The sequence below is a fragment of the Cetorhinus maximus genome, chromosome 28 (genome assembly GCF_964194155.1).
Source record: "Cetorhinus maximus chromosome 28, sCetMax3.hap1.1, whole genome shotgun sequence".
Lineage (NCBI taxonomy): Eukaryota > Metazoa > Chordata > Chondrichthyes > Lamniformes > Cetorhinidae > Cetorhinus > Cetorhinus maximus.
Window position 1 is genome coordinate 25,787,305 of NC_135906.1, and position 27,160 is coordinate 25,814,464.

Genomic DNA, 27,160 nt, shown 5'->3' on the forward strand with positions numbered 1-27,160 from the left:
GCCCTACCTGATGGCTGAAGTGTGCAGCTTACTACATGCAGCAGGTTGAATAAGGGGCGCACGCCACGTGTATGTCTACGTCGCAAAACAAAGATTCTCAAGAACATAGGATGGAGCTTAATTAGCAGAGCAGAAATGGTCAGATGTTGTGTTGACAACTTCAGATAGGCAGACTAATAACTGAACATGCCCAATGACCATGGAACTGAACTTCCTTCAGCTCTAACCCAGTAAGCCTCAACACAAATGAAGTATAATCCAAAAACAGAATTGGTAATTCTGTTTTTGTTTTGGATTTCCAGCATCCGCAGTAGCTTTTTGTTTTTACAAATGAAGTATAGCCATTTTCAGCGTAATACTGATCGGACTTTGATTAACAAAAGTATGGCAAGATTTCAAGAAAACAAAAAAAAAAAACGTGTTGCTTTGCTCAATTCTTTTTTGAGACAAAGGCGTACTGTAGGTTCCGACTTGCTTATACAAAGGGAGTTTTCCCTTTCAAAAAGGAAAGGCTGCATTCAGTTCAACTGACAAAGTGTTTCAAGGTGAGAAGTGGCTGATGCAATACTCCGGCATTCAGATGCACCTCATAACGGAGAGCCCAAGTGCTGTCCATCGCGTGCGTTTACACTACAGGCAATCGCAAATACAAACAGTGAACCAACAAACAGAAGCCTTAAAAACATTGCATATCTGGCTGGGTCTTTTGTGGGTCAGATTAGAATGTGGCTTTGTAAAGTTTATTCTGTCCCCTTGGGATAGACTCAGCGATTCTTATATCAGCGCAGCACAGCACAAGAATTCACTCGATTCGCAGCAATTATTTAATGTTAATGTTTTTACAAAAAAAGGGTACCTTTTTCATCCAGATCTTTGATGACAGATCAGGTTGGGGAATTACCTCCCAAGTTAACTACGTCAAATGCCTTCAGTTAGTTAACAGCACAAATAGGTTGTAACATAGATCCTTTACGCTCTGCCTTAACTTTTACCGCAGCTCGCCATTATCCTTTCCTACCTCTTCCCTGCCCCCACCGAACACCAATTAGTCCTTATGAAAACAGGAGTCCAACAGTAATATTACCTTCAAAAGGTCATGTGCAATTCCTCAGCTCCAATGGGAAAACTGGCAAAAAAAAAAGGCAGAGCATTCAAGTTTTTGAACTCTTTCAAGCTCTGAGCCCACAGATGCTATTGTGGCTTCTCAGGGAGAGATTTTCTCACCTCAGAGGATGTTTCAGGATTTTTTTTTTTTTGGAAATGTCAGACACCATGCCTTGAATATCAAACAGCTGATTATCTTTTAAAAGATATATCTGAGGTACATTACCCGATCGAATTCTCCACCTCCTGCAGCGATTTCTCGGCTTCAGAGAACTCATTTCGTGCTTTTTCAGCGGCTGAAAATAGAATGAGATGCAGGTAACCAGGAAGTAGGGTTAATACAGCATTGGGCAGGATTTCAAGAAACACGACAACTTTTGTTGTGACACAGAGGTGTAAATGTTCTTGGAAGGCATTGGTCAGCACCCCTACGTAAATAAAGGTGATGATGCCAACGTGAACAGAACGCCTTCCGCGTCAGAATGTCTCAAAGTGCTTTATAAAACGATACAGGTTCTATTACACAATCTGCTGTGATGGCACAAAACACTGACTTATCCGCGTGCTGCAACCAGTTAGACGTCCAAATATTCCAAAAAGGCAGTGAGTCATCATTCAAGCACCTCTCAAGAAACTGGCGGGGGGGGGGTGCACCGCTCCTGGCAGAGGTGTCAAAGGGAGCCACGTGTCTAGCAGTAGCCTGAAATTCTAAAAATAGGAAAAGCTTTCTCCCCCCCTCTTCCCCACCACCTTACGAAACAGTCACTTCGGAAAGCTGAAATTATTTACTTTCAATCTGGCTTCTGCATGACTAGTTTACGAGGCAGCTCCTAGAAATACGGCCGCACAGCTGCATACCGGGAGACAATGAATCCTATAATGGAACTGCGATTATCTAGCATTAATGTGCATGGCTACATACATGCCAGCACCTCTCCGGCAGTCATACTCCTCCTCTTCTCAAGGTATTCTGCTCGATTTCCATCAGTCATAAACCGATTTACATTGCTGCTCCTAACAGGAGGCTGTTTCTGCATTATTCGGATGAGATGTTAAATGCCTTTCTGCTCAGGTGGATGCAAATGTTCCCACCAAACTATTTGAAGTGGGGCAGGGTCGATTTCCTATTGTTCTGGCAAAAATTTATCAACCAACACCAGTAAATACAGGTGATCTCATTGCAGTTTGCATGCAAATTGGCTGGCATGTTAGTCTACAAGTGACTGCACTCCCACGGTAATTTGTTGGCCGTATTGTTAAACATCCTGAGAACATTAAAAGTGCCATGCAAACATAAATTCATGCTTCCTTACTAATGAACATGTTACTGTGCTCCAAACTCAGATCCTATATAACTAGGAATTGCCTCGAGTTGTCTTCCTCCCTCCTCGCTCCACATCAAGTACGTCTCCCTCATTTATCTTGACTGTCCAGCAGTAAGGAATTACACATGGAGCTTCACGCAAAACGAGATGTTTCGTACCTTCTCGCTTGTAAAGCCAAGGGTAAATACGGTTTCACAAGCCAGGCAGAGAGGGGGGGGTGGGAATCCAGTCAGATTCATTAATGGAATGGGACAATGAGAGTTATCAAAAAATAGTCTTGGGGCTGTTTATGCACCAAATTCCATAGTTCTACACACAACAAGAGACACATCAACCAGAATGCAATGCTAGATCAAGTAAATAAGGTTAAGAATTGAGTACTCCCTTGATTATGCACTGGATAACGATGACCCCCTAGTGCAGCAGCAAGGCAGTGAAGACAGAAAATTTCCAGTTGAATTCCCCCCGTCTCAGCTGAGATAGCCCTTGGTTGGAATTGGCTAAGGTTGGGATGCCCCAGCGCCCATGAACTAAACAGGCCAAAGAAACAGCCACAGGCTTCCTCCAGATCACTAGCCACTGGCCCAAGCTGGAAAATGCAGGTTCACAAAAAGGCCTAGCTCAGAAACAATGCCCTCCACTACCCAATGTTCTACTGGTATTCATTGGGTGCGCATATGAAGGATGGCTGCGAGAGTCCAGCAAGAGTTATGGGAAAGGGGAAGATAGATAACTGGCAACAAAAAAACACAGTTAAAGGGTTAGTCACTAAGTTCCTTAATAATATAGCACCTTTTACCTCAAAACTTTCCAAAGCACTTGACAGCCAATCAATTACTTTTGAAATGTCATCACTGTTCTGTAGGCAAATGTAGCTATGATGAATGACCAGTTAATCTATTTTTGATGATGTTGGTAGATGAGTAAGTGTTGATCAGGATACCTGGACAACTTCCATACACTTCCCTGAATAGTGCCACTGAATCATCAATAGCCAGTGAGGAGGGAGGGGGAGAGGGAGGCTCGATTTGATGTTTCACTTGAAAGACACCACCTCTGACAATGCAGTGCCCAGAGAATGTTCCCAAGTCTAGGCATGGGACTGGAACCAATGACCTTCTGGGTCAAGAGGTGAGAGCGTTACAAATGAGCCAAGCTTGGATCTACAGGTGAATGTTATGACACGGACCGCTACTCCATCAGCATTTACCACAAGTCAACAGCAAGTTTCAGAATTGGCAAAGCAACTGAAGTCTTAAGCAAGATGGTGCTTGATGAGGATAATGAAAGTAGAAAATAATTACGCTACAGACTATTGAATGGTGAAGAGGGAACTGGAACCATTCCATATAAAAAAAACTTAGTAGCTGAGGGGTTAAAAAAAAAAACCTCTGTTAAATGGGTCTCAAGTGTGTAACTACATGCTCACAGCAGGGCCAGGCTCCAGCATGATGTGGTGCCACAAAGGCTGCAGCCTTGAGCCGAGAGCCAGCAATTTAGATTGGAAAATGCTGCATTATCCTCACAGCAGGAACTCGCACCTGCTGTCCTCCGAGACAATGACATCAGCTTTAGGCACGCTGACACGGCCACTTACACAAGCACCATCTTCTCTTCTGGGAACACAGCTACTCCATATTTCATGACGATCGATTTTTTTTTTTATTAAAAAAAAACTACGCAAAGAGAAATTTGGGGGATAAAAAACAACAGGCTAAATCCATTTCTTCATATGAAAATCGCGCACATGTGCACGGAATGATTTTTTTTTTAAAAAATGAAATGAAACATTGCGCTGACTGGAAACGGGGCTAAATTCAATAATTAAAAAAGGTTATCTCGTGCATATTATGTTTCAGGAGCAGTAGGTGCCAGGCTGCCTGCCAGTAAAGTGACAGATTGATGTGTCTCACCCCAGGTCATCAACTGGGTCAGAATTTCAGAGAGGGAGAGAGGGAGAAAAAAAAACAGGTTAAGACATAACACTAATTTCACTGTTTGACAGGGAAGCGACTAAATATACCGAGGTCTTCTGTGATTAACAATTTAGATTTTTTTTTTTCCTCTCTCAAGTTGTTCAATTATAATCCTCAATATGGGGCTCCCTCCTCCATCAAACTGCAAGCGCGCACGCAGAGAAGGGGGAGGTGGGGACGGAGATATACTCTCTTCACTGACGGTTGTCAAGAGTCTTAAGGGATTTAATCCAGTAAGTAGAACCCCGCCACACTAATTTGGCAATGTTGCCGAGAAGCTGACGGAGACCAGGTGCGACTCAGAAGTGCATCGTTACGAAAAATCAGACAGCTATAAATTAAGAAAACACGAACATCGGAAAAAGTCAGGCGCGGACCGTCCACAAAACTTAAGTCCTTCAGTAATATATAATTCCTCCATCCCAGAATCTAGCTGCAATATTTCAGTTTCCAAGGCCCTGATTATTTCAAACATCCATCATTCTCCCCTGCTTCGTTTTCACTTCTGTGCTCTTGTCCTATCTTCTCGGCTCACTTTGAAGTAATAATCTGGGTTTAATTTATCTATTGTTGAATATTTTATGCACAGTGAATAATGCCTCCTTAACCACCTTCTCTCCAGCCTGTAAAGCAGATTCCTGAATGTTCCCCACAGCTCATCCCCTCTGCATTCAGGAGCAGCTTTTAGCCTTTTTGGCACGTCTTCCTGGGACTTGTAATAGCTTACAATGCTTGTAAGTTGCTACCTATTTGGAAGAAGTACAAAATAGCCCTGTCATTACTACCAGCGCTTTGCTAATGCAAGACATAATGAAGTAAATTCTTTATGATTCTGTGGCTTCTTTAAAGTAAAACAGGTATTATTCACGTCCTCCATTTCAAAACTAAAACGTATTTAAGATGGCAGCTGTAAACGAAGCCCACAACTTAAGGAGCCTCCACTTTCTTTCCATCGAAAATAATTTTCCATTACTCGGAGATTTGATAGAAACCAAACAGATATTTACAAGGCAAATAAGCCCAAAGCAGAAAGAAAAATTGACTCCTTCTGTCAAGTCTATGTACTTGGATCAAAAAAATTCAGATAAGCTCATTTTGTAGTTTCAGGCCTTGAACTTCACAGAGAGAGAAAAAAAAAAATCTCCTCGGTTCGTCAAATGAATTGGTATCCAGCGGACTTGCTCTGCAAATCTAGGTCACTTTCAGAGATGCAAGCCTGAAAACTATCCTGGTACAAGGATAAGTGCTGGCAGAAAGCTGCTGGCTCAGCCCTGACCCGTCCTTTGATGTGCTTAAAAATGAAAGATAAAGAGGATAAAGCAAGGAAGCAGAAATAAAAAGGAACACTGCCAGCGGTTTTCTGCTGCAGTAACCGCTTTGCTGAAGTAGAACAGTGAGGCCCGCAGTGGCCTCTCCTTGTCCTGACCTCTCAGAACAAGAGTTTGCTCAGCGAGGAAACGAAACGATAGAAAAGCTGAAAGCGGACGCGTTCCCCTCACGTTCTCCTCTCGCAACGTCCGATTTGGAAACCGGAATTTTTGACGAGCGAAATCCAAAATTTCTTCGAAACTACTCTCCGTGCTGTTTAGGCAAAAATAATCCCGTAAATCACACCTGTGCGATCAATTAAAATGAATATCTAACAGAGAGAGGCCTGCACAACAAAGGGATGTTGTTACTGTACACACATTCGCCGTCCCAAAGCTGTCAGACCGCGTGCCTGATGTCCAGTATCGGGTGAGCAGAAATTTCCTCCAACTAAAAATATTGGGAAGACCAAAACCATCGTGGTTGTTCCCTGCTTCAAAACCTCATTTCCTAGCCACCCAACTCCGTCCCTCTCCCTGGCAACAACCTGCGACTGAATGAGACTCTTCGCGATCTTACGTTGCATTTGACCCCGAGGTGTGCTTCCCACCACATACCAACAGCATCACCAAGGCCGCCTGCTTCCCCCTCTGTAACCTCACCTGACTGCGTCCTCAGCTCAGCTCATCTGCTGCTGAAACCCTCATCCATGCCTTTCTCATCTCCAGACTCCAATGATCTTTTGGCTGGCCTCCCATCTACCACCCCCTCCCATACACTTCTCTTTTGTCTTTCCTTCCCCTCGTCTCTGTATTTGCTTAAAACGTGTTACCTCTATAAGTTTTCCCAGTTCTGGTAGGAGGTCATCAACGTGTAACACTGAAACAAAAGCAAAAATACCTGGAAAAACTCAGCAGGTCTGACAGCATCTGCGGAGAGGAACACAGTTAACGTTTCGAGTCCGTATGACTCTTCAGCAGAACTGTTCAGCTGCTCTGTTGAAGAGTCATACGGACTCGAAATGTTAACTGTGCTCCTCTCTGCAGATGCTGTCAGACCTGCTGAGTTTTTCCCAGGTATTTTTATTTTTATTTTGGATTTCCAGCATCCGCAGTTTTTTGCTTTTATCAATGTGTAACACTTGCTTCTCTTCGTGGATGCTGCCTGATCCGCTACACGTTTCCACCATAATCTGTTTTTATTTCAGATTTCCAGCATCCGCAGTATCTTGCTGTTATAAGACCATCTCTTTTCCGACCCTATAATTCTACCCAACACGACTGCAATTGCCAATTGTCAGTAAGTGAGCTGAGGGCCGTCCCTGAGGTACTGATCTGAGCTGCGGCACAGTGTCACGCTCTCCTGTCTAGCTGAACGACATGTCCGAGAGGAGGCAACAGACCACACTGGTGTTGCAGATTCACTCGAAGCCCGGTACAAATTAATCCTGGAGGCTGACCCTGCCGGAAGCGGAGATTCATTTAAAACTGGAGACGAAATCTAGGCCAAGCTTTGGACGACGTTTGATTGGTTGTTCAAACTTCACGGGTTTGGCCCAGGGTTGATTGTACTGGGCCCGCACTATTCCTGCTTTGCTGTCTTCCTAGAAACCCTACTCGCTCACCACAAATCCAAGCTGAATTCGACAGTGATCAGCTTCACGGCATTAAAAGTCAGGAATCTCTTCTGCCTAAGCAGAGCATTTCTGAAACAAACAGTGCAAACATCCAAATTTGGGCTTGATCAACAGCAGCCACATTAACTGAAGGTGGTGATACCCTAAGCGCAAGGCTATGAATTTTCCAATATCAGAAATCTTCATTAGGGACATTCACGACATTAGCTATTGATGGGGTCCAAAAAAAAAACACAGGACAAATTGTTCATTATATTAACTCTGGGCCGTGCCCTAGGCCCAATATTCTTCATGTGTTTCATTTGCCTGCCCTCCACCGTACCATTTGAAAGTGGGGATGCTCGATGATCATTATAGTGTTCAGATGCAATCGTTAATTCCTCATGTAATGAATCAGTTTGCCCGTGCACACAGCAAACCTGGACAACATCCAGGCCATAGCTGATGTGCAGTGGGAATGTTACTTTCTACCTAAATGGACAGAGGTCATCTCCAACAAGTGTGTCTACTAATCTCCCCTTGATATTCAATGGCATTACCGCCATCAAGTCCACCACCATGGGAAGGGCTGTTGGGGGGTGGCGGGGGGGTTAACTAGACAAACCATAGCATCAAGAGCAGATCAGAGGTTGGTCAACTTGTGGCGAGCGATCCAAAAGCTGACCAACTACAAGGCACAAGTCAGGAGTGTGGCACCCCAATATCCATCTTAAACATTCACTTCCTCCATCACCAACCCACCGTGGTCAGTGTTGCAAGATGTGCTGCAGAAACTCCATTTCCTTTTGAAAGTTAGAATCCTTTTTATTATTTAATCACTCATACCCTCCCATATTATCACAGACTGTCCACCATCTATAAAGTACAAGTCAGGAGTGTGATGAAATGCTCTTCCCTCGCCTGGATGAGTGCAACAATGCTTAACAAGCTTGACACCATCCAGGACAAAGCAATCCATTTGATTGAAACCATCATCCATCACCTTCAACATTCATTCCCTCCACTATAGCACACAGTGGCTGCAGTGTACGCCATCTACAAGATGCACTGCAGCAACTCACCAAGACGCCTTCAGCAGCACCTTCCAAACTCACAATCTCGCCCACCTAGAAGAACATGGGCATGGGAACACTGCACCCTTCAAGCCACAGGCCATCCTGACTTGGAAACATATCATGGTTCCTTCGTCGTCACTGGGTTGAAATTCTGGAGCTCCCTCCCGAACAGCACTGTGGGAGCATCTTCACCACACCGACTGCAGCGGTCAAAGAAGGCAGCTCAGCTCTGCTTCTCAAGGGCATTTAGGGGTGGGCAATAAACGCTGGAGCCCTCATCCCATGAGTAGATGAAAAAAAGATCAAGTTGGGCAGCCAAGTGGGTGCCCAAAGCCTGCAGAATTCATCAGTAAGAGGGTACGAAGCAAGTTTCAAATAAGTAATGACATGTGGGCTTGAAACAAAAGCAGAACGCTGCAGATTCTGGAAATCTAAACTGAAAAAAACAGAAAATGCTGAAAATACTTGGCAGGTCAGGCAGCGTCGGTGGATAGGAAAAGCGTCAACGCTTCCCGAAGGCTCACCAACCTGAAACTTTAACTCGGTTTCTCTCTCCACACCTACTGAGCATTTCCAGCATGTGTGTGTTTTGACATGGATTTGAAACTCAGCTTTACTTAGACCATCTATTCTGCGTTCTGGCATTAGGCTGTAGAAGCAGTAAAAAGTGGATGTGAAATCTGCAATGAGTAAAAAAAAAAGTATTCATACACAGCAATGGAGTATCCAACACTGGGTAAAAGGCAAACATTTCTTCAACCCAGTAGGTTAGCTAGCTCATTGTCAACGCCCGTTTACAGATATCATATAAACTGGCCATGGCATATGCCGCCCCCAACAAAAATAGCCAATATTTGAGGGAATGTTAAAGCGTCCACGCGAGAAAGGAGCTTGTATAAGTGTGCGTAAACAAAAAAGATTTAGCAAGTCAATCAGAACCTGAGCTCTCCTGTGTATTTTCAATAGTGTGTTTAATTTCAGCCCTCTCAAAATTCACTTCTTTCTATCATTAATTTGTGCAACATGTTCATTCGGGCATAGCAGCTTCGCAAACACGATGCCTCCGAGGGGGTCTCCGCTGCTAACTTGCGATCCGTAAAAAAAACCCCTAGATACAGGCGTCACCATTTACATGTCATGTCCTGCATGCACCGGGATACAAAGCAGCGGCGAGGACAAAAAAAAAAAATCACACACGCGACTACCATCCTGCATTTCCCTCGCCCACAAGCAGCTTAACTGGGCCGCCTTCTGGGTTCAGACTTCATCCCGCCAAACAGGTCTCAACCTGCAGCAACCCTGGTTTCAGTTTTGTGCTTGCAGTGTGTAAACAAGCACCAGACACCCCATATGAATTAAACGGCGACACACCTGAAAACCACAAAGAGTGAGATAGCTGTAAATAAAGTGGCGCGGCACCTTCAGCTGCCCACTTATCACAGGTATAACTAAAATGTGTAGACAACTTGCAGCCCCCCTGTGGTGACCCTGCAGGGTTTCACCTTGTGTTTTGTTTCTATAATTGCAGGGACATGCCCTCATGGGAAATGACACTTAATTTTTGATGAATTGTCAGTTCTCATCTAAATCGATGTTGTGACTATTACTACCCAAAGGGGATTTTTTTTTTTTATAAAGATGCTGTTTTTACTTCTGTCTAAACCAAGTGTTTTTTTTTAAAAAGTCGAAAAGGTATCCAACAGCCCAGTAAGTAAAAGGGCCAAAGTCTGATATCTGTACAGGGTGATCTCAGACAGAGCAATAACGGGGACATCAACAACTGGCCTCAGCACCAGCAGACTGAGAGAGGAGAGGGAGAGAGAGAGGGAGAGAGAGAGAGAGGGAGAGAGGTAGAGAGAGAGGTAGAGAGAGAGGTAGAGAGAGAGAGAGAGGTAGAGAGAGAGAGAGAGGTAGAGAGAGAGAGAGAGGTAGAGAGAGAGAGAGAGGTAGAGAGAGAGAGAGAGGTAGAGAGAGAGAGAGGTAGAGAGAGGTAGAGAGAGGTAGAGAGAGGTAGAGAGAGGTAGAGAGAGGTGGGGAGAGAGGGGGAGAGAGGGGGAGAGAGGGGGAGAGAGGGGGAGAGAGGGGGAGAGAGGGGGAGAGAGGGGGAGAGAGGGGGAGAGAGGGGGAGAGAGGGGGAGAGAGGGGGAGAGAGGGGGAGAGAGGGGGAGAGAGGGGGAGAGAGGGGGAGAGAGGGGGAGAGAGGGGGAGAGAGGGGGAGAGAGGGGGAGAGAGGGGGAGAGAGGGGGAGAGAGGGGGAGAGAGGGGGAGAGAGGGGGAGAGAGGGGGAGAGAGGGGGAGAGAGGGGGAGAGAGGGGGAGAGAGGGGGAGAGAGGGGGAGAGAGGGGGAGAGAGGGGGAGAGAGGGGGAGAGAGGGGGAGAGAGGGGGAGAGAGGGGGAGAGAGGGGGAGAGAGGGGGAGAGAGGGGGAGAGAGGGGGAGAGAGGGGGAGAGAGGGGGAGAGAGGGGGAGAGAGGGGGAGAGAGGGGGAGAGAGGGGGAGAGAGGGGGAGAGAGGGGGAGAGAGGGGGAGAGAGGGGGAGAGAGGGGGAGAGAGGGGGAGAGAGGGGGAGAGAGGGGGAGAGAGGGGGAGAGAGGGGGAGAGAGGGGGAGAGAGGGGGAGAGAGGGGGAGAGAGGGGGAGAGAGGGGGAGAGAGGGGGAGAGAGGGGGAGAGAGGGGGAGAGAGGGGGAGAGAGGGGGAGAGAGGGGGAGAGAGGGGGAGAGAGGGGGAGAGAGGGGGAGAGAGGGGGAGAGAGGGGGAGAGAGGGGGAGAGAGGGGGAGAGAGGGGGAGAGAGGGGGAGAGAGGGGGAGAGAGGGGGAGAGAGGGGGAGAGAGGGGGAGAGAGGGGGAGAGAGGGGGAGAGAGGGGGAGAGAGGGGGAGAGAGGGGGAGAGAGGGGGAGAGAGGGGGAGAGAGGGGGAGAGAGGGGGAGAGAGGGGGAGAGAGAGAGAGGTGGAGAGAGAGAGAGGTGGAGAGAGAGAGAGGTGGAGAGAGAGAGAGGTGGAGAGAGAGGGAAGTGGAGAGAGAGGGAGAGAGAGAGGGAGAGGGAGAGAGAGAGGGAGAGAGAGAGGGAGAGAGAGAGAGAGAGAGAGAGAGAGAGAGAGAGAGAGAGAGAGAGAGAGAGAGAGAGAGAGAGAGAGAGAGAGAGAGAGAGAGGGAGAGAGATAAGTATAATGCAATAAACCCCTATGCATGTGAATATTCAGTGAGGGCAGGTTGGGCTCAGCTATGATGCCTCCAGCAGTTGAATAATCTGTCAATGTCTGGACAGACATGCACATAAAAAAGGCTATTACAAAGCTGCTATTAGCTATGAAGCTATACCACAGCAGGGGACAGGAGGAGGGAATTATCAAGGAAAAAAGAGCTATTACATCAGTCCCTAAGCACTGGAGCTTAGAAGAATGAGAGGTGATCTCATTGAAACATAAAATCTTAAGGAGCTTGACTGGTTAGATGCAGAGAAAATATCTCCCCTGGCTGGGGAATCTAGAACACAGGATTACAGACCTGGAATGAGGGGTTAGCCATTTGGAACTGAGATGATGAGAAGTTACTTCACTCAAAGGGTTGTGACTCTTTGGAATTCTCCATCCTAGAGAGCTGTACACGTTCAGTTAGTGAGTCTATTCAACAGGGGTCAAAAGATCTTTAGATACTAAAGGGAGATGGGGATAATGTGGAACGGTGCAGCTGAGGTAGAAGAACAGCCAAGATCTTGCTGAATGCCAGAGAAGGCTCCAAGGGCCTAATGGCCTACTCCTACGTCTGAGGTTATGTACAAAATAATTGCTGGAACCTCCCTTTGAAGAACCAGCACAGATTTGTTGGACCGAATGGCCTCCTTCCGTCCTGTACAGCGCTATGATTTATTGACACTCGAGTTGTCCATCGTTCTGTCTATTCACTTTAACAGAATCTTTGCAAGCTGTCGCCTCATGTCCTTCACTAATTGTGCTCTCCTGGTCTTTACTCCCACCACTTCAGTGTCACTCTTCAGCACGCAATCTGCAAATGCGTGAACTCTCAGGCATCCAGCAAGTTCCATTGTTTACCAAAATTTCATCATGGATAACTATTGCGGTTCCATGTTAAAACCGGCAAGTTTTGTTACTTGCATATAATGAACTTTTCACTATCCTATAAATCTGAGATGTTATTGTTTGTATGCAGATCATGAATGAGACAGGCAGGGAAATGCACCCTGTTTATACTGCCACAACATTGCTGACACTGCATTTTCAAGCTGTCCAGGATCATTTTTAATATGGACTTCAAACGTATTTCATTATTACACCCACTTTAACTCCATCGGTCGTCGGATATCCCAAGTGTTAAGTGGGGCCCTCCCAAATCTCAAGAGAGATTAAAATCACCGTACCCAGAGACAGAAAAGTCCCGAGATTTAGTCCCTAGTTTTCCCCGAGGGCTCGGACTCAGCTGGGATGGTGAAAGGCTAGCTGCGCTTTGGCTGCAGCAGCGCTGACATGGGGAAGGGGAAAAACGGACGTCTTTCCCGCTCCGGGCCACTACTCAGGAACCGCAGCTGGAAGGATACTGAGCGAGGGCAGTGCACCAGGTTTAGTACTGATCCCCTCTGCCATGGAGGTTTAGTTGCAAACAACGACCACCTACGCAAGTTATCTGAGGATGACAGTCACTTGTACACTGCACTCCAGCGAAGGGGCCAACACCAAGGAGATGAAGGGAAAAATTACAGGGGAAGATGCTTGTGGAAGGAACGTGAAAATATTGGCAGCTTATATAAAACACTGTTTGCTTTAAGGTCTGTGCGCAAGTGCAGAATCTTGCATTCTTCCTTTAAATTAGTACTCCCACGATTCCCCAATTTGAGAGGCGAGCACACGGCTGGAATGAGTTGGGGGACAGAAACTTGACAAAGAAAAAAAAGATCAAAAACAAGCACGCGGAAACTCTAATTTTTACCTTGCGGAAGGTAGTATTTTCCTACAGTTCCTGCAGATCCTCTCAGGTATTTCCTTTATCATAATTTACATAGCATGGAATCAAGGATATAGCAAGGCTCAAGCCAATCAAAGGGAGGAAGGCAATAAATGACTTGCATTTGTATAGCACCTTTAATATGGTTAAAAAGTCCCAGGAGAGTGTTAACAAGGCAGAGTGGTTTAGGGAGGGAATCGCAGAGCTTAGTGCCTAGGCACCTGAAGGTTTGTGAACCAATGAAGGAACTATTAAAATAAAAGCAAAAAAACTGGGGATGCTGGAAATCCAAAACAGAAACAAAATTACCTGGCAAAACTCAGCAGATCTGACAGCATCTGCGTAGAGGAACACAGTTAATGTTTCGAGTCCGTATGTCTGGCGAAGAGTCAAACGGACTCGAAACGTTAACTGTGTTCCTCTCCGCAGATGCTGTCAGGCCTGCTGAGTTTTTCCAGGTATTTTTGTTTTTGTTAAGGAACTATTAAAATTGGGTTGCACAGAAGGCCAGAATTGAAGGAGCACAGAGATCTCAAAGGGTTTCAGGACAAATAAAAAAAGGCACATATAGAAGGACTTCTAACCAGAGGTTTGTTAGATTAAAGTCCTAAGGCCACCAGTGCTGAGGATCTAAGCTTCAGAGCTGGTAGCTGTTTCAATTCAATGCTAGGTCAATCTGTGGAACATTCCCCCCCACCCCTACCCCTGAGAAATAAGGAGAAAAAACACACTCTTTTCACAAGCTCAATAATGATCTCTTCGGGTAGAGATGGTGAGGTCTGGAACCTGTAATCTCTCAATGAAATGGAGAGGTTTGCTCTTCATCGTAGAGGGGGAAGGTCGGGGGGTGGAAGAGAGGTGAAGGAGAGCGCCTAAGTGGGAACGTCACTCTCAGGAAAATTTATGACAGTCTTTGTCTCAGTTCAAAGTTTTTTAGATCAGTAAAAGGGAAAAAAAAAAGAAAGATACCATCAATCAGAGCTTGTGTCTCTTCATCATATGCCGGCATTTTGTCTTCTTCTGCATCTTGCTTTTCCGGAAAATATGTGGCTGGTTGGTCCTATAAAGAAAAAGGATCGTTACTTGTCCTGGAGACGAACTGACACATCATGTTAAAAGTGGCCAAAGTTCAATAACTAGGTTGTCTTCAGGGAGACCAGAGTTTGACCAGCAATACACCAGGGACTTTGAGTGGTACCCAATCAAGACTGCGAGTTAAGATTGGGAAGTCCAGTATCAAGTGCATTTTACACATGCATTTAAGCAGCAAGTAAATTAAACATTTATAAAAAAAAAGATGCAGTGGGTTTTCAAAAATACTTGGAAATATATTAACAAAATCAGGTTATGTTTTAACATATCTCTTGAATAAACTGAACTTGGACTCCCAACATCTGATAGTGTATTAACCTGGTACATGTACTTTGTGTACTTTTATTGAAAAAAAACATTAATAGGTAACTAAAGACGACTTCGGAGACAGCATTTCCTTACGTAGCACTGAGGCCAAATTGTTCTTCCTCAACTCAAGCTGACAATAGCTAACTGAAGAGAGCAGGAATCAAGCTTGTGGCCTTAAAGATCTGCATAGCTACATTATTCACTGGGAGCGGAAACTGGCAATGCTGTTATTGAAAATTAATACTAAAAAGTATAAACCTACCACTATTGCCGGCAGCATCCATACACACCTGAATTAATTAACGATAACAGCAAGAATTCTTAATTAAAAAGCAGCACGAGATCATGATTATTCTACTGAGATATAATCTTTTTCTCAAGTGAGATGCACAGAAATCAGGTTCACCATATTTTGATGCAAAGTATTTAGACTTGACAGATAAATCAGATCAAGATTCAACATAACGAAACCAGTGGGCTAAAAGCCATGGTACGCACTCAATATTAATTGTCCCAGGGAGCCTCGACATAATCTTTCCTCTCCCTTATTTTGCTCCTCCGATTCTGAAGGTGCCAACTCATGCTGACATGTAGACGCCTGCGGTCTGTCAGTACCTTGCCCTGGTTGGCATTCTTCACACAAAGCGCCAGCAGGTTATCTGAGCACTGAGGATGTCACAGCCCAGCACAGCCTCACCCTGCTCTCACCCCACATTTTCACAGCCGCACTTTTCAACACTTGTTGGCAGGGACGAGCAGAACCAATGAGGGATGCTCCTTATCTAGCCCAAGGACAATTACGCCAATTGTGCCACCTCAGTCGCTCCCCGAAGCAGAAATCAATTCAAAATACTACAGGAGAGTGACTGAACCAGGAACTGCCTGCTGAGTGGCTTGACATCACACTGTACTCTTACCAAATAAGCCACGTGAGCACTCACTATTACTTTAATGGTCTACACTGTATAAAGCCAATAGTTTGCCCCTACGCCCTACAAGAGGAGGGAGCTCTCCCATACTAATCTGTGAATTGGTGGACTCCACTGGCACAGTCACTGAGGTGCTGCAATTGGCATTTCCCCATCAGGGGAGACGAGCGAGGTATACCAGCAAGGAGGCCAGATTCCAATGCTGTTTGGTGTCTTTGCTGAAAAAAAGTGTGCTGGTGGGTGCCTGCGGAGAACAGAACTGAGCTGCACTATGAACAGACACAGACACAGAGAGGCGCGCATCCACAGACACAAAGAATGGCACGGCCCTTCCTTGAGTTTTCGACACGAGGTGCAACTGAGAGTCAGCAGCCTCGAGCCAAGGCAGCGAGGAAATCTGGTCGTGGGGCATTGGCAGGGGTGGGGAGGCGGGAGGGGGGGGGGAGGAATCTGGGTAAACAGCAAGGATTCAGAGTCGAAACATAATTTTCTTTGACAGCTGCAAAGGGTGCAGGGTGAACAGGTACTCAAAAGCTGCCTTAAAATTCGATAAATTTTACTGCTGGCCTTCTAGAGGAAGCACATTCGGGGTTGATGTGGATGAAGAAAAATTATTTCTATTTTCAGAAGAGCTATGCTCCATTTTTAGTTGACAAAACTGAACACGAGTGGATATGGTGAACATTCCCATGGATATCCAGGTAGCTTATGCTAGTCTTTTTTTTTCCTTTTCAAAAGGAACGCCCTCAGGCACTCATTTGAATTATTATATAAAACTGAATTACTGACTGGGAGTGAATTCAAGAGAGATTTTTCAATTCATATTGAACTGTAACAATATCACAATGAATTAGGCGCTCAGGGGATTGAGGTTTATAAGAGAGCCCACTCCATCACTCACACAGTTGGATTTGACGGTAGGTGAGAAAATACTTGGAACTTTCAGCTTTGTCCGCCACCGCTACAGTCATTGGTGAACAGTCATTGCACAAGCACTGAGCTTAAGGTAGAAACAACGTTAAAAACAACTTTTATTTCAGAGCCTCCCATTAAAAATTGACAGGCGTGCAAGAAACAGGCATATTCCTCACAGGAAGGGCAAAGAGATTTCAGAATAATTCCTAGGAATGTGAAGTGACACGACAGCCCTTTTCTTTTTGAAGTGGCCAAATTCCCTATTTTCTCTCCAGGCTGCCAAGCGCCAAGAATTGGAATGGGCAGAGCAATGATACAGGGGGTGGGGGGAGAACAGAACTCTGGTTATTCACCCTCTACCACTGCCGCTAAGCATTTGAAGGAATGCTACAGGATGGGGAGGGAGAAGGGCTGGAATCTGCTCTGTCTGAGGTCCGAGGCTGATCAGAGACAGGACTGACAGAAAGAGAAACAACACTGCGCAGGTGCAATGACATAAAAACAGAAAATGCTGGAGAAACCCAGCAGGTCTGACAGCATCTGTGGAGAGAGAAACAGAGCTAACGTTCAGAGTCCGCGTGACTCCTCTTCAGAGCATCTGCTGAGTTTCTCCAGTATTCTGTTTTTATCTCAGCTTGCCACCTTCCGCAGTATTTTGCTTTTATCACAAGTGCAATGATATTCTTCTCTATCAACAAGTTCCAGCTTAAGAACAGTCCACTAAAGAAATCACAGCAAAGGACGCAGCCGAGGGAACACATGGGTACTTTGTAACTGTCCTGACTGTAGAGAAGAGGTTGCTGATAGTGCAGAGGGGTAAAAGGAGGTAGGAGAAACATCAGGTAGAATAAGAATAAAGAAGAGGTGCTTAAAAAAAACAAAGTACTCAAAGCAGAAAAAGTTGCCTGGTCCAATTGGGTGCATCCTAGGTTACCAAGGGAAGTATGGGTGGAAACCACAGAGTCCTGGGCCACAATATTCCAATATGATTAAGTGTGAGAGTGGTGTTAGAGTACCTTAAGAATTCAAATGCTGCACCGCTGCTTAAAAAAGGGGGAGGGATAGCGTCGGCAATTACAGGCCAACTGGCCTGATGTGGGGGGTAGGGTGATTTTTAGAGGCAATGAGCTGGGGACAAAATTAATTGGCATTTGTAAATGAAAGTCAGCAGCAATTTATTAAAGGCAAATCATGTCTCACTAACTTGATTGAGTTCTTTGATGAATTGATGGAGAGAGTTGGGGCAAAAAAAAAGATTAGCGGCGAACGATTATTCTTCAAACTGGAAGGAAGTACACAGTCGCGGACCCCAGGGTTCGATATTACAGAAATAAAAGTTATTTTTATGCTTTATATATATTTTTTTTTATTTTACATTTATGGCATCGCCCTTGTGGGAGGATGTCAAGGGTTTAGAGGGTACTTGCTGGAACAGTACCAGGAATGAAGGAAAGACTAGAAAAGCTGGGATTGTTTTTCCTCGCAGCAGGGAAGGTCAAGAGGAGATGTTAAAGAGGTGTTCAAAACTATGAACGGTTTTGATCGAGTAAATCAGGAGAAACTGTTCCAGTGGCAGTGGGACAAGTGATCAGAGCACAGAGTTAAGGCACTTGGTAAAAGAACTAGAGACAACAGTGGAAGCAGATTCAATGGTAACTTTCAAAAGGGAATTGGATAACTCCTTGAAAAGGAAAACATTTCCAGGATTATGGTGAAGGGGCAGGCGCGGATAGTTGGATAACTATTTCAAGGAGCTAGGCACAATGGGCTGAATAATCTCCTTCTGTGCTGAAGCATTTTCTGATTCTATAAGCTGCTCCAGTACAGCTACAACACTGACATCTACTCAGCAATGTGGAAAATTGCCCAGGTATGTCCTGTACACAAAAAGCAGGACAAATCCCACCCGGCCAATTACCGCCCCATCTGTCAATTCTCAAGCAGCAGTAAAGTCATGGAAGGGGTCATCAACTGTGCTATCAAGCGGCACTTGCTTAGCAATAACCTGCTCACTGACACCCAGTTTGGGTTCTATCAGGGCCCCTCAGCTCCTGGCCTCATTACAGCCTTGGTTCAAGCATGGACAAAAGAGCTGAACTCCAGAGGTGACAGTGACTGCTCTTAACATCAAGGCAGCATTTGACTGAGTGCGGCATCAAGGAATCCCAACAAAACCGGAGTCAATGGGAATCAGGGGAAAAACTCCACTGCTTGAATTCATAACTAGCACAAAGGAAGATGGTTGTGGTTGTTGGAGATCAATCATCTCAGTTCCAGGATATCACTGCAGGGTAGTGCCCAAGGCCCAACCATCTTCAGCTGCTTCATCAATGACCTTCCTTCCGACATAAGGTCAGAACTGGGGATGTTCACTGATAATTGCACAACGTTCAGCACCATTCGCAACTCCTCAGATACTGAAGCAGTTTATGTACAAATGCGGAAAGACCTGGACAATATCCAGGCTTGGGCTGACAAGTGGCAAACAACATTCGTGCCACACAAGTGCCAGGTAATGGCCATCTCCAACAAGAGAGAATCCAACCATCGCCCCTTGACATTCAATGGCACTACCATCACTCAAACCTGCACTATCAACATTCTGAGGGTTATCATTGACCAGAACTGTACTAGCCATATAAATACTGTGGCTACAAGAGTAGGTCAGAGGCCAGGAATCCTGCAGCAAGTCACTCACCTCCTGACTCCCCAAAGCCTGTCCACCATCTACAAGGCACAAGTCAGGAGTGTGATAGAATACTCTCGACTTGCCTGGATGAGTACAACTCCAACAACACTCAAGAAACTTGACACTCTCCAGGACAAAGCAGCCCGCTTGATTGGCACCCCACCCACAAACATTCACTCCCTCCACCACTGATGCACAGTAGCAGCAGTGTGCACCATCCACAAGGTGCACTGCAGGAACTCATCAAGGCTCCTTCGACAGCACCTTCCAAACCCACGGCCACTACCATCTAGAAGGACAAGGGCAGCAGGCACATGGGAATACCACTACCTAGACGTTCCCCTCCAAGTCACACTCTATCCTGACTTGGAACTATATTGTCGTTCCTTCACAGTCGCTGGGTCCAAATCTTGGAACTCCCTCCCTAACAGCACTGTGGGTGTACCTACACCACATGGACTGCAGGGGTTCAAGGCAGCAGCTCACCAACACCTTCTCGAGGGCAATTAGGGATGGGCAATAAATGCTGGCCTATAGCCAGCGACGCCCACAACCCATAAAAGTGAATTTTTTTTTTAAAAAAAGGACTACCATTTAGCTGACAGTAGTGATGGAGGAAGTACAGTTTTCTTTTTCTGGATCTGTTGCGCAGTGCCAAAGAGGTGTTTCGTTTCTCTGCTGTTGACAAACGAGAATGCTTCGGGGCAGTCGTTGCAAGTCAGCTGCCATGGTTACAGTTAGTGCTTGCTGATTGAAAGAGTGAGTGTGCAGCTCTTAAATGCTGATGGCATGTGGTAAACTAGATCTAGCTGGACCATTATCTCACACAAAGAACATCTATCCTCTGCTGTTCTTGGCCTCACATACTGCGCAACATTCCCAACCGAATTCAATATGTCCAATTCCAAGGCATTTAAATCCTGCTGTGCAAACCAACAACTACCTAGTCTTTCTTTAATTACCTTATAATCTTCTTCGCCTCCATCATCTTCCTCCTCCTCCTCCTCATCCTCTTCATCATCATCATCATCGTGCTCCTCACCACCACCATCGTCATCCTCATCATGGTCATCCTTCCTCCATTCTTCATGCTGTGGCTTAGGATGGCTGTCCTCTGCCTCATCCACAGGGATCTCTGGGGGTGCTGGGCTTTCAATTACTGCCTGCGGAGCAAGGAAAGAGATGCTCTGAAAAGAAAGCCTTGGGTTCAGCGAGGTACCAACAACGCCGTTAAAAAGCAGACATACTAAACGATCATTTTTTTTAATAGCTTGAGTGCCAATTTTTTTTGATGGCACAGCAGGTAAGGACACCTGCCAGCGTAGGATTAAACCATATGAAACAGGACGTTCCAAGTATGACTCCCTGGGTTTGCTGATCTCAGCAGATCTCAGCGCAGCGTAACTGGTCTCAGTGCCTATAATGAGGAAAAAGAAAACTTCCACAGAATTCCCACTCCCAGTGTCAGACGGGAACAAATCAGGCTTGGTTATGAAGCATCCCACATCCAAACTGCTTCCTAACTCTTGCCCAGCTGGACTCCAAGCCATTTGAGCGAGGTACCAGAGGGCAATCAGCATCCAGAGAGCCGTGGCCCCCAACAAGAAAGCTTAATGTCTGCATGGCACACAGAAAATCCAATACATTATATATCTGTAAGAGGAGCATCTTGTATCTAATTTGTAATCAAATGAAAGGCACCCACCTCAGACTTGTACTTGTCCTGGATACCAGCCCAGACAGTCTCCTGGAAGCTGCTGACATCAACCTGACTGACACCTCCCAGCACGCTCTGTGGGAAAAGGATTCACTTTTCTTCAGTTATTGTATGGTTAGTTATTTAATAACCCTAAAAAGAACTGGTCACCTCTGTCGCTATTCTCTTTGCTTGTTTAATATTTCCAGGGCTCAAGTTTGGCCTTATTAAAAGTTACAATTTAAACATCTTTGATCCTTCCCATTCCTTGGAGACATCTGCAAAAGTGCAAAGCACCCTGCAGCTCGCCATATTTCCCGAATTTCATCTTCCAGTACACAGCATTAAAAATTTAACCAAGTCTTTTTTTTTGCAGGTACAACTCGCGGAAGAGAGAGAGAGAGAGAGAGAGAGAGAGAGAGAGAAAGGGAAATTCAGCTCAGAGTGATCAGTCAGTCTGCCAACCCACAGACCCACTCGCCAGCCAATATTGCAGTAGCTCCCTTTGCCACTCTTAGTTTTATTAATCATACACTTGCAGGCTGGCCTGGATGGGTGGGTGGGGGAGGGGGGCTGGCCTGGGTGGGTGGGGGTGGTGGGGGAGAGGGGGCATACATCCGCAGACTTTTTGCTTTGGGCGACGTTGGGAAAAGAAGAGTGCACACAAGGAAAAAACCGAAAGGAAAATAGGAGCACACAAAAAAAAAAAGGGCAGCTATGGAAGAATTTTTGGAGCGGGGGAAGAGGCAAAAAAAAAAACCACCCGATGCATATTTATGCTGGTTAACAATTCTCATAGCAGTGAATGAATGAAGGAAGGAGGACAAGGAAATGAAAGATTAAGATCAATTCCCAACTGCAAGAGATGTGAGCCGACAGGGTGGGGGTGAGGCGGTACCGCTAGCTATAGTGATGAAGACACTCTCAGTCCAGATCCACCCCCTTCCCTCTCCCTATGCCTAAACTCAAGAACAACTGGGTGAAAGGATATAAGAGAATGAAGCTACAGCAAAGCTACAAACACATTTATGATGTACCTCAGCTTCTTGCTCAGATACCACACCATCTGCATCGCTGTCCAACTCTGGATGAGTCTGAATTTCACTTGTCGAAACACTGAAATGGAAAAACAGAGATTCCATTTACTCACTCCTTTTCTTTATACAGGGAAGTTAATCTCGAAATCAACGCGCGAAGAAACCACTCGTGCCTTTTGTTGAAAGACTAAAGCTTATCATGTCTGAACCAAACGTGAGCTCGGTTGAAATAGAGGCAAAAATAAAATTTAAAAATTCGTCCAAATTGCACTCTGAAATTAATTTGATCCAATGAGATTATGGTCTTTAACCTCGGATACTAACTTCACCATCTAATAGGGAAGAATACTGCAAATAAAAGAAAACGCTTTGTGTTTCACTTCTTGAATCCACCATTTCTTTTTGTCGATTCCAACCTTTTCCACAAATTAACTGAATAGGTGGCACAGCAAACCATAGGCTTTTTCTCAAGAATACGCTCAATTTTACTTTCCCATCACAGAAAATAGTGACTTACGTGAGACACACCATTTGCATTTGCTCCTTCTCAATCCAGAACACTTGACATCGATGACAGCACCTCCAAAACCCACAAGCCTCTACTCCCCGAGAGGAAAAAGGCAGCGAGCGCTCATGGGAACCCCACCGCCCGCAAGCTCGCCCTCCAAATCACGCACCATCCTGACTTGAAAACATCATCACCGTCCCTTCATTGTCCCTGGGTCAAAACCCTGGAACTCCCCCCAACAGTAACTGGGGGAGTACCTTCACCACACGCACTGTGGGGGCTCAAGAAGGTGGTGCAGCACCACAGCCTTGAGGGAAGTTAGGGATGCCTTGACAGCGACCCCCAAGTCCCATAAGAATAAGAAGCTATCATCGGCACAGTAGTGCAACACAAGTAAGGGAGCTGAACCACTTGCAATTCATCCAAAGCGTAAGGGAGAAAAGGAGAGGAAGGAAAAAAAAAATCAATATTGCCAGACCATGTTTCAAAAGCATGCTCACAAAGCTGAGGGGTTCTAAGCACGAGTGCCACAGACCCAGGCATCTTTGACTGGCGAGCTTGCTGAAAAGGATTACGCAGAGGATTTGCGAATGCTAAGCAGGAAGAAACACTGCTGTCACTTTTGAGCAATGTGTCACTCAAGGTGGAAACCTTGGGAAGTCAGGGGAGCAGATCAGTAATCAGTGCCAGTAAGTCAGTGAGGACACAGGAGTGACTAATGTATTTAAGTGGCCTTTTTTTTACAATAGAAAGCTGTAGAAAGCTAGCCAGGACACAGGCTGATAAACTCACAAGCCATCTTCATTGTCGTCCAGCTCCTTAAAGGTTTCAGAAGCCTTGGCTTTATCCTTCTCCAACTTACGTACAGCTTGGACCTCTGTCAAAAGAAAAGGGATGTTAAGAGCCACCTCATGTAAATTTGGGAATATGTGGCCAAGACCCAAAATTCTATTATGAGTCAAGGCCACTTCCACCCTATGTTGTTGTTTTTTTTTAAGTACAAGCTTTTGTTTTATTTTGTCGGTTATTGCTAGGGAGGTCAAAATATTGTGTCACTGTTTGGAGTACAATAAATTTGGGTAAGCCATCATAGAATAACACTAAATAAAAGTCTTTTGTCATCATCGGAAGGCATTAATACTCTTTGCTGTGTATTCCCATATCAAGGACATGTAGCGCAGCAACAGCTGTGGCTAACAAAAAAAAAAGCAACAAAACTGAATTGGAAAACACTACAAAGAAAACCACATAAATCAGAAGGAGTTCAAGGCCGTTTTGCAATCTTAGTTTAGATGCTGACTTTAAAACCAATCCACCTCCACTCCTGCAGCTTAGGGTGTCACCTGAAGTACGAAGGTGTCAAATTTTATTTTGTAATGTTCCTGTGAAGCGCCTTGAGGCGTTTTATTATGTTAAAGGCGCTAAGTTGTTGTTGAATGCAACTCCCCCCACCCCCCCACCACCCCCCCACCCCCCCACCACCCCCCTCCCTCCCCAACCCACCCGCCCACCGCCCCTCCAATTATACTGCAACCACGGTGTTTGGCCAAGTATTCATTATCCACTTTTCAGAAACATGCGATCCCACAGTACTAAATCCTATTCTCCTCTCCACTGTGGAGTGACGGTTCACGTTAAAGTTTAAAAATAATTTGCTCACATGAATTATTTATCAGCTGGCAAGCTGCTCCTCGGTTTCTGGAGCACTAGTGGCACGCAAGGATTGGAGGTTTTTTTTTTATTTGATGAGTAAAGAGAACCTCTCACCAGTGACCGTGATTTCCAGACACTTTCGCACTAATGCAAATGGAAATCAGTCACTCGGTTTTGTAAAAAAGGTTTTTCATAACAAAGGCTAAACAGCAGTAACTTGTCACTGCTAAGCTGCATGGACGCACTTTACCAACCAAGCTCTATCCCTTCTCAGTCGTTGACCAGAGCTGCTCAATCAGCAAAAGATGGCTAGCTGTTTGCAAGCTCGCTACACAGCTAAGGCTAAAACCAACAGAGAAACCACAAATAGAGAGTGCTGCAGAGACAAAGAAAAAAAAGGAGAAAGGAAGAGAGCTCCATAAAGGAAGGAGACAAGAGTCGACAAAGAGAGAAAGTGAGACATAGCACGAGAAAGACGGGATCGTGTGTAACCCTGTTTAAGTTTAGTCCTCAATGTCTTTTCAGATCATCCCAAGGCATTTTCAAGTATTTTCTGTATTACGTGAAATCAAAAGGCTCATGGCAGTGAGATTTCTGATTTGCAGTTACTTAAACAGCTATACGTCTGACATGAACGCACACATTACCATTGTGAGAAAGTGATTGGTGGCCCTCAAACAATTTTTCCCCATGCAAGAACATTGCTGTAAGACTGTAATCAAGTCAAGAGCCACTACGGCATAAAAGGGGTCCATTTGGCCCATCAAGTGCATGCCGCCACTCTGTAAAACAATTCAGTGTCATTCCCCACTTCTTTGCGATGCATGTGTCTTTAACATTACCCAGCCAAGTGGGCACAGAAGGGGCTACCAAGATTCTGCCTGCAGCAGACACCCTTAGTCCTTCACACCAAGCATTTTCCATCTCCCGCCCTCAATCAACTTGCTCGACATTGCAAACTCGCCCGGTTATGAAAGCTGAAGGGATGTCAAATGGACACGTCCTGCCGCTCCGTGTATTACCCTACTTGCTGGCAAACGAAGACACTTTGCTGATGTGCCTGCAGTTTTTAAATCAAACGGGGAAGAATATTATTTTGTTGTTGGGTGTCGAGGCACTTTGAAAAACTATACCCAAGAAGGTTTTATCTACAAGGCTGCAGAAGACATTTGCATCTAACTTACACAGATAACAGGACAGGACTGAACGTCAGCTCTGGAGATAAGAGTAAAGTAAGCCACAAGATTATGTCACTGAAACGAACTCATTTGCTATATAGCCTGTGAAGATAGAGGCAACATCATCTGCTAGCCAAGTTCACAAATACACTGACTTTTATCACTGATAAAGAAAGGAAAGATAATATTTTGAATGGTAACATTTAGTCAGATGTGCAAATAGTAGGGTTTAGCACCACCATGTGGCTAGACATGAAATATATCTGGTAAATAAATTCAGCTGATGGCTCCCCAAGTGGCTCAGTAAATGCAGCCAGGGAGTAACATCAGCACACACAAAGCTGGAAAATCCCAGGTTCAATCCCAGTCTAGGCAGTGTTGGTCTGCACACATGACAACAGCAGTCGAGCTGTAACAATTGTCCAGCGGGTCTGAGAGTTGGTCACTCCTGGTGGCTATTCAGCGGCTGCGACTGAGTCAATGCTCGGGACAGGGTTGAGATCAGCTGTGATGCCCTTCATAGTTGAACAGGTTGCCAAGAGTCGCCGCTGAACTCCACATTGGGCACAGTGCTACAGGATAATCCCTATCTGTGGAACCCTACCCCAGAAACCATGTAAGTCTTTAGCAGAAAGGAGGAAGGGATAGCAAAGAAGAAAGCCCAATAAATAGTGCTTAATATTGGACGCCCTGGGGAGTTAAGGGTTAATAGCTGAACTCCCTTGCAACTTGGAACAAAAGGCTTCCCAACATAAACAAAATCGCTTTGGGATGCCAGAGGAGGAAGTAGAGCTTGTCCTTTGTTTCTGATGTCTCAGTATTACCTATGAACACATGAGGGAGAAGTGAAGAGAAGGCTATCTTGATGGGGTGAGATGAAGGGTGAGGGGAAGCCTGTGGACTTGTTGATTGAATTACCTCTTTCTGTGCTGTAAATGCTTCGCAATATCTTGTAAATCCTTGCGCAAGGAAAAGGTGACGGGGAAGACATCCGCCATCAGTGATCAAAGCATAACTTTAGTAACCACTTAGGCAAAGGGATTTAGTGGCAATAGTGTGGGAAGGTAACAGTTAATAAACCCAAGGCTTCGAAGGATGCGAGAGCAGTAATCAGGAAGACTCGAGAGATATATCTTTGAAGTAAACAACTACAACTACTTAAACGAATAGTTTGTTTTCAAAGGATTCAGGAACAGATACATCACGGGGTCTTATCTGTGACATGCACCTTTGATGTACGCAAAATATGGGTATGAAGGAACATAGTTTTCATTGGAGGGCTCAAGACAGAACAAGAAACCAAAAACCAGTTACCCTGAATGCACTGGACATCAATAAAGTCTGCTGTGTGCACTCCACCAACTAGCGTCCTGCGCTCACTCAAAGCATGTCACGGTGAGTCAGAGAAGGAAGGAGTTCAAAAGAGTCACATTCAGCTCGAAACATTAACTCTGTTTCTACCCCCACAAATGCTGCCAAACCTGCTGAGCGTTTCCAGCGCCTTTTTTTTAAAAAAAAATTTCAGATTTTCAACATCCGCGGTATTTTGCTTTTATATCAGAGAAGGGAGGGGGCTCGCTAACAGTCAACAATGAATCAGGCACTCAAGGCAGCAGCTTTTTTGGAGCAACAGCAGATGTTTTTCACAGGCCTGGCGCTTGTGTGGTATTCCAGGGAGCTGTGAGGGTTTCGCCTAAAGGAAGCTGAAGGTTAAAATTTGTGTTTTTAAGATTCCCCACTGAGGAAAGCAGAGGCAGGACACAACTGAGAAACTGCAGTGGACATTTACATT

The 27,160-nt window shown here is 45.4% G+C and overlaps 1 protein-coding gene across 1 annotated transcript in view; it reads right to left on the reverse strand.

Annotated features, from left to right (window-relative positions):
- The window catches only part of prkcsh (PRKCSH beta subunit of glucosidase II), a 74,768-nt gene that overhangs the window by 26,285 nt on the left and 21,323 nt on the right, over positions 1–27,160 (reverse strand). Inside the window, exons 7-12 of the mRNA XM_078531452.1 lie at positions 23,330–23,414; positions 22,030–22,108; positions 21,002–21,088; positions 20,259–20,459; positions 14,332–14,422; positions 1,331–1,400 (exon numbers count right to left, since the gene is read on the reverse strand). Coding sequence (XP_078387578.1) covers positions 1,331–1,400; positions 14,332–14,422; positions 20,259–20,459; positions 21,002–21,088; positions 22,030–22,108; positions 23,330–23,414 — 613 coding nt within the window. The remainder of the gene's footprint in view (positions 1–1,330; positions 1,401–14,331; positions 14,423–20,258; positions 20,460–21,001; positions 21,089–22,029; positions 22,109–23,329; positions 23,415–27,160) is intronic.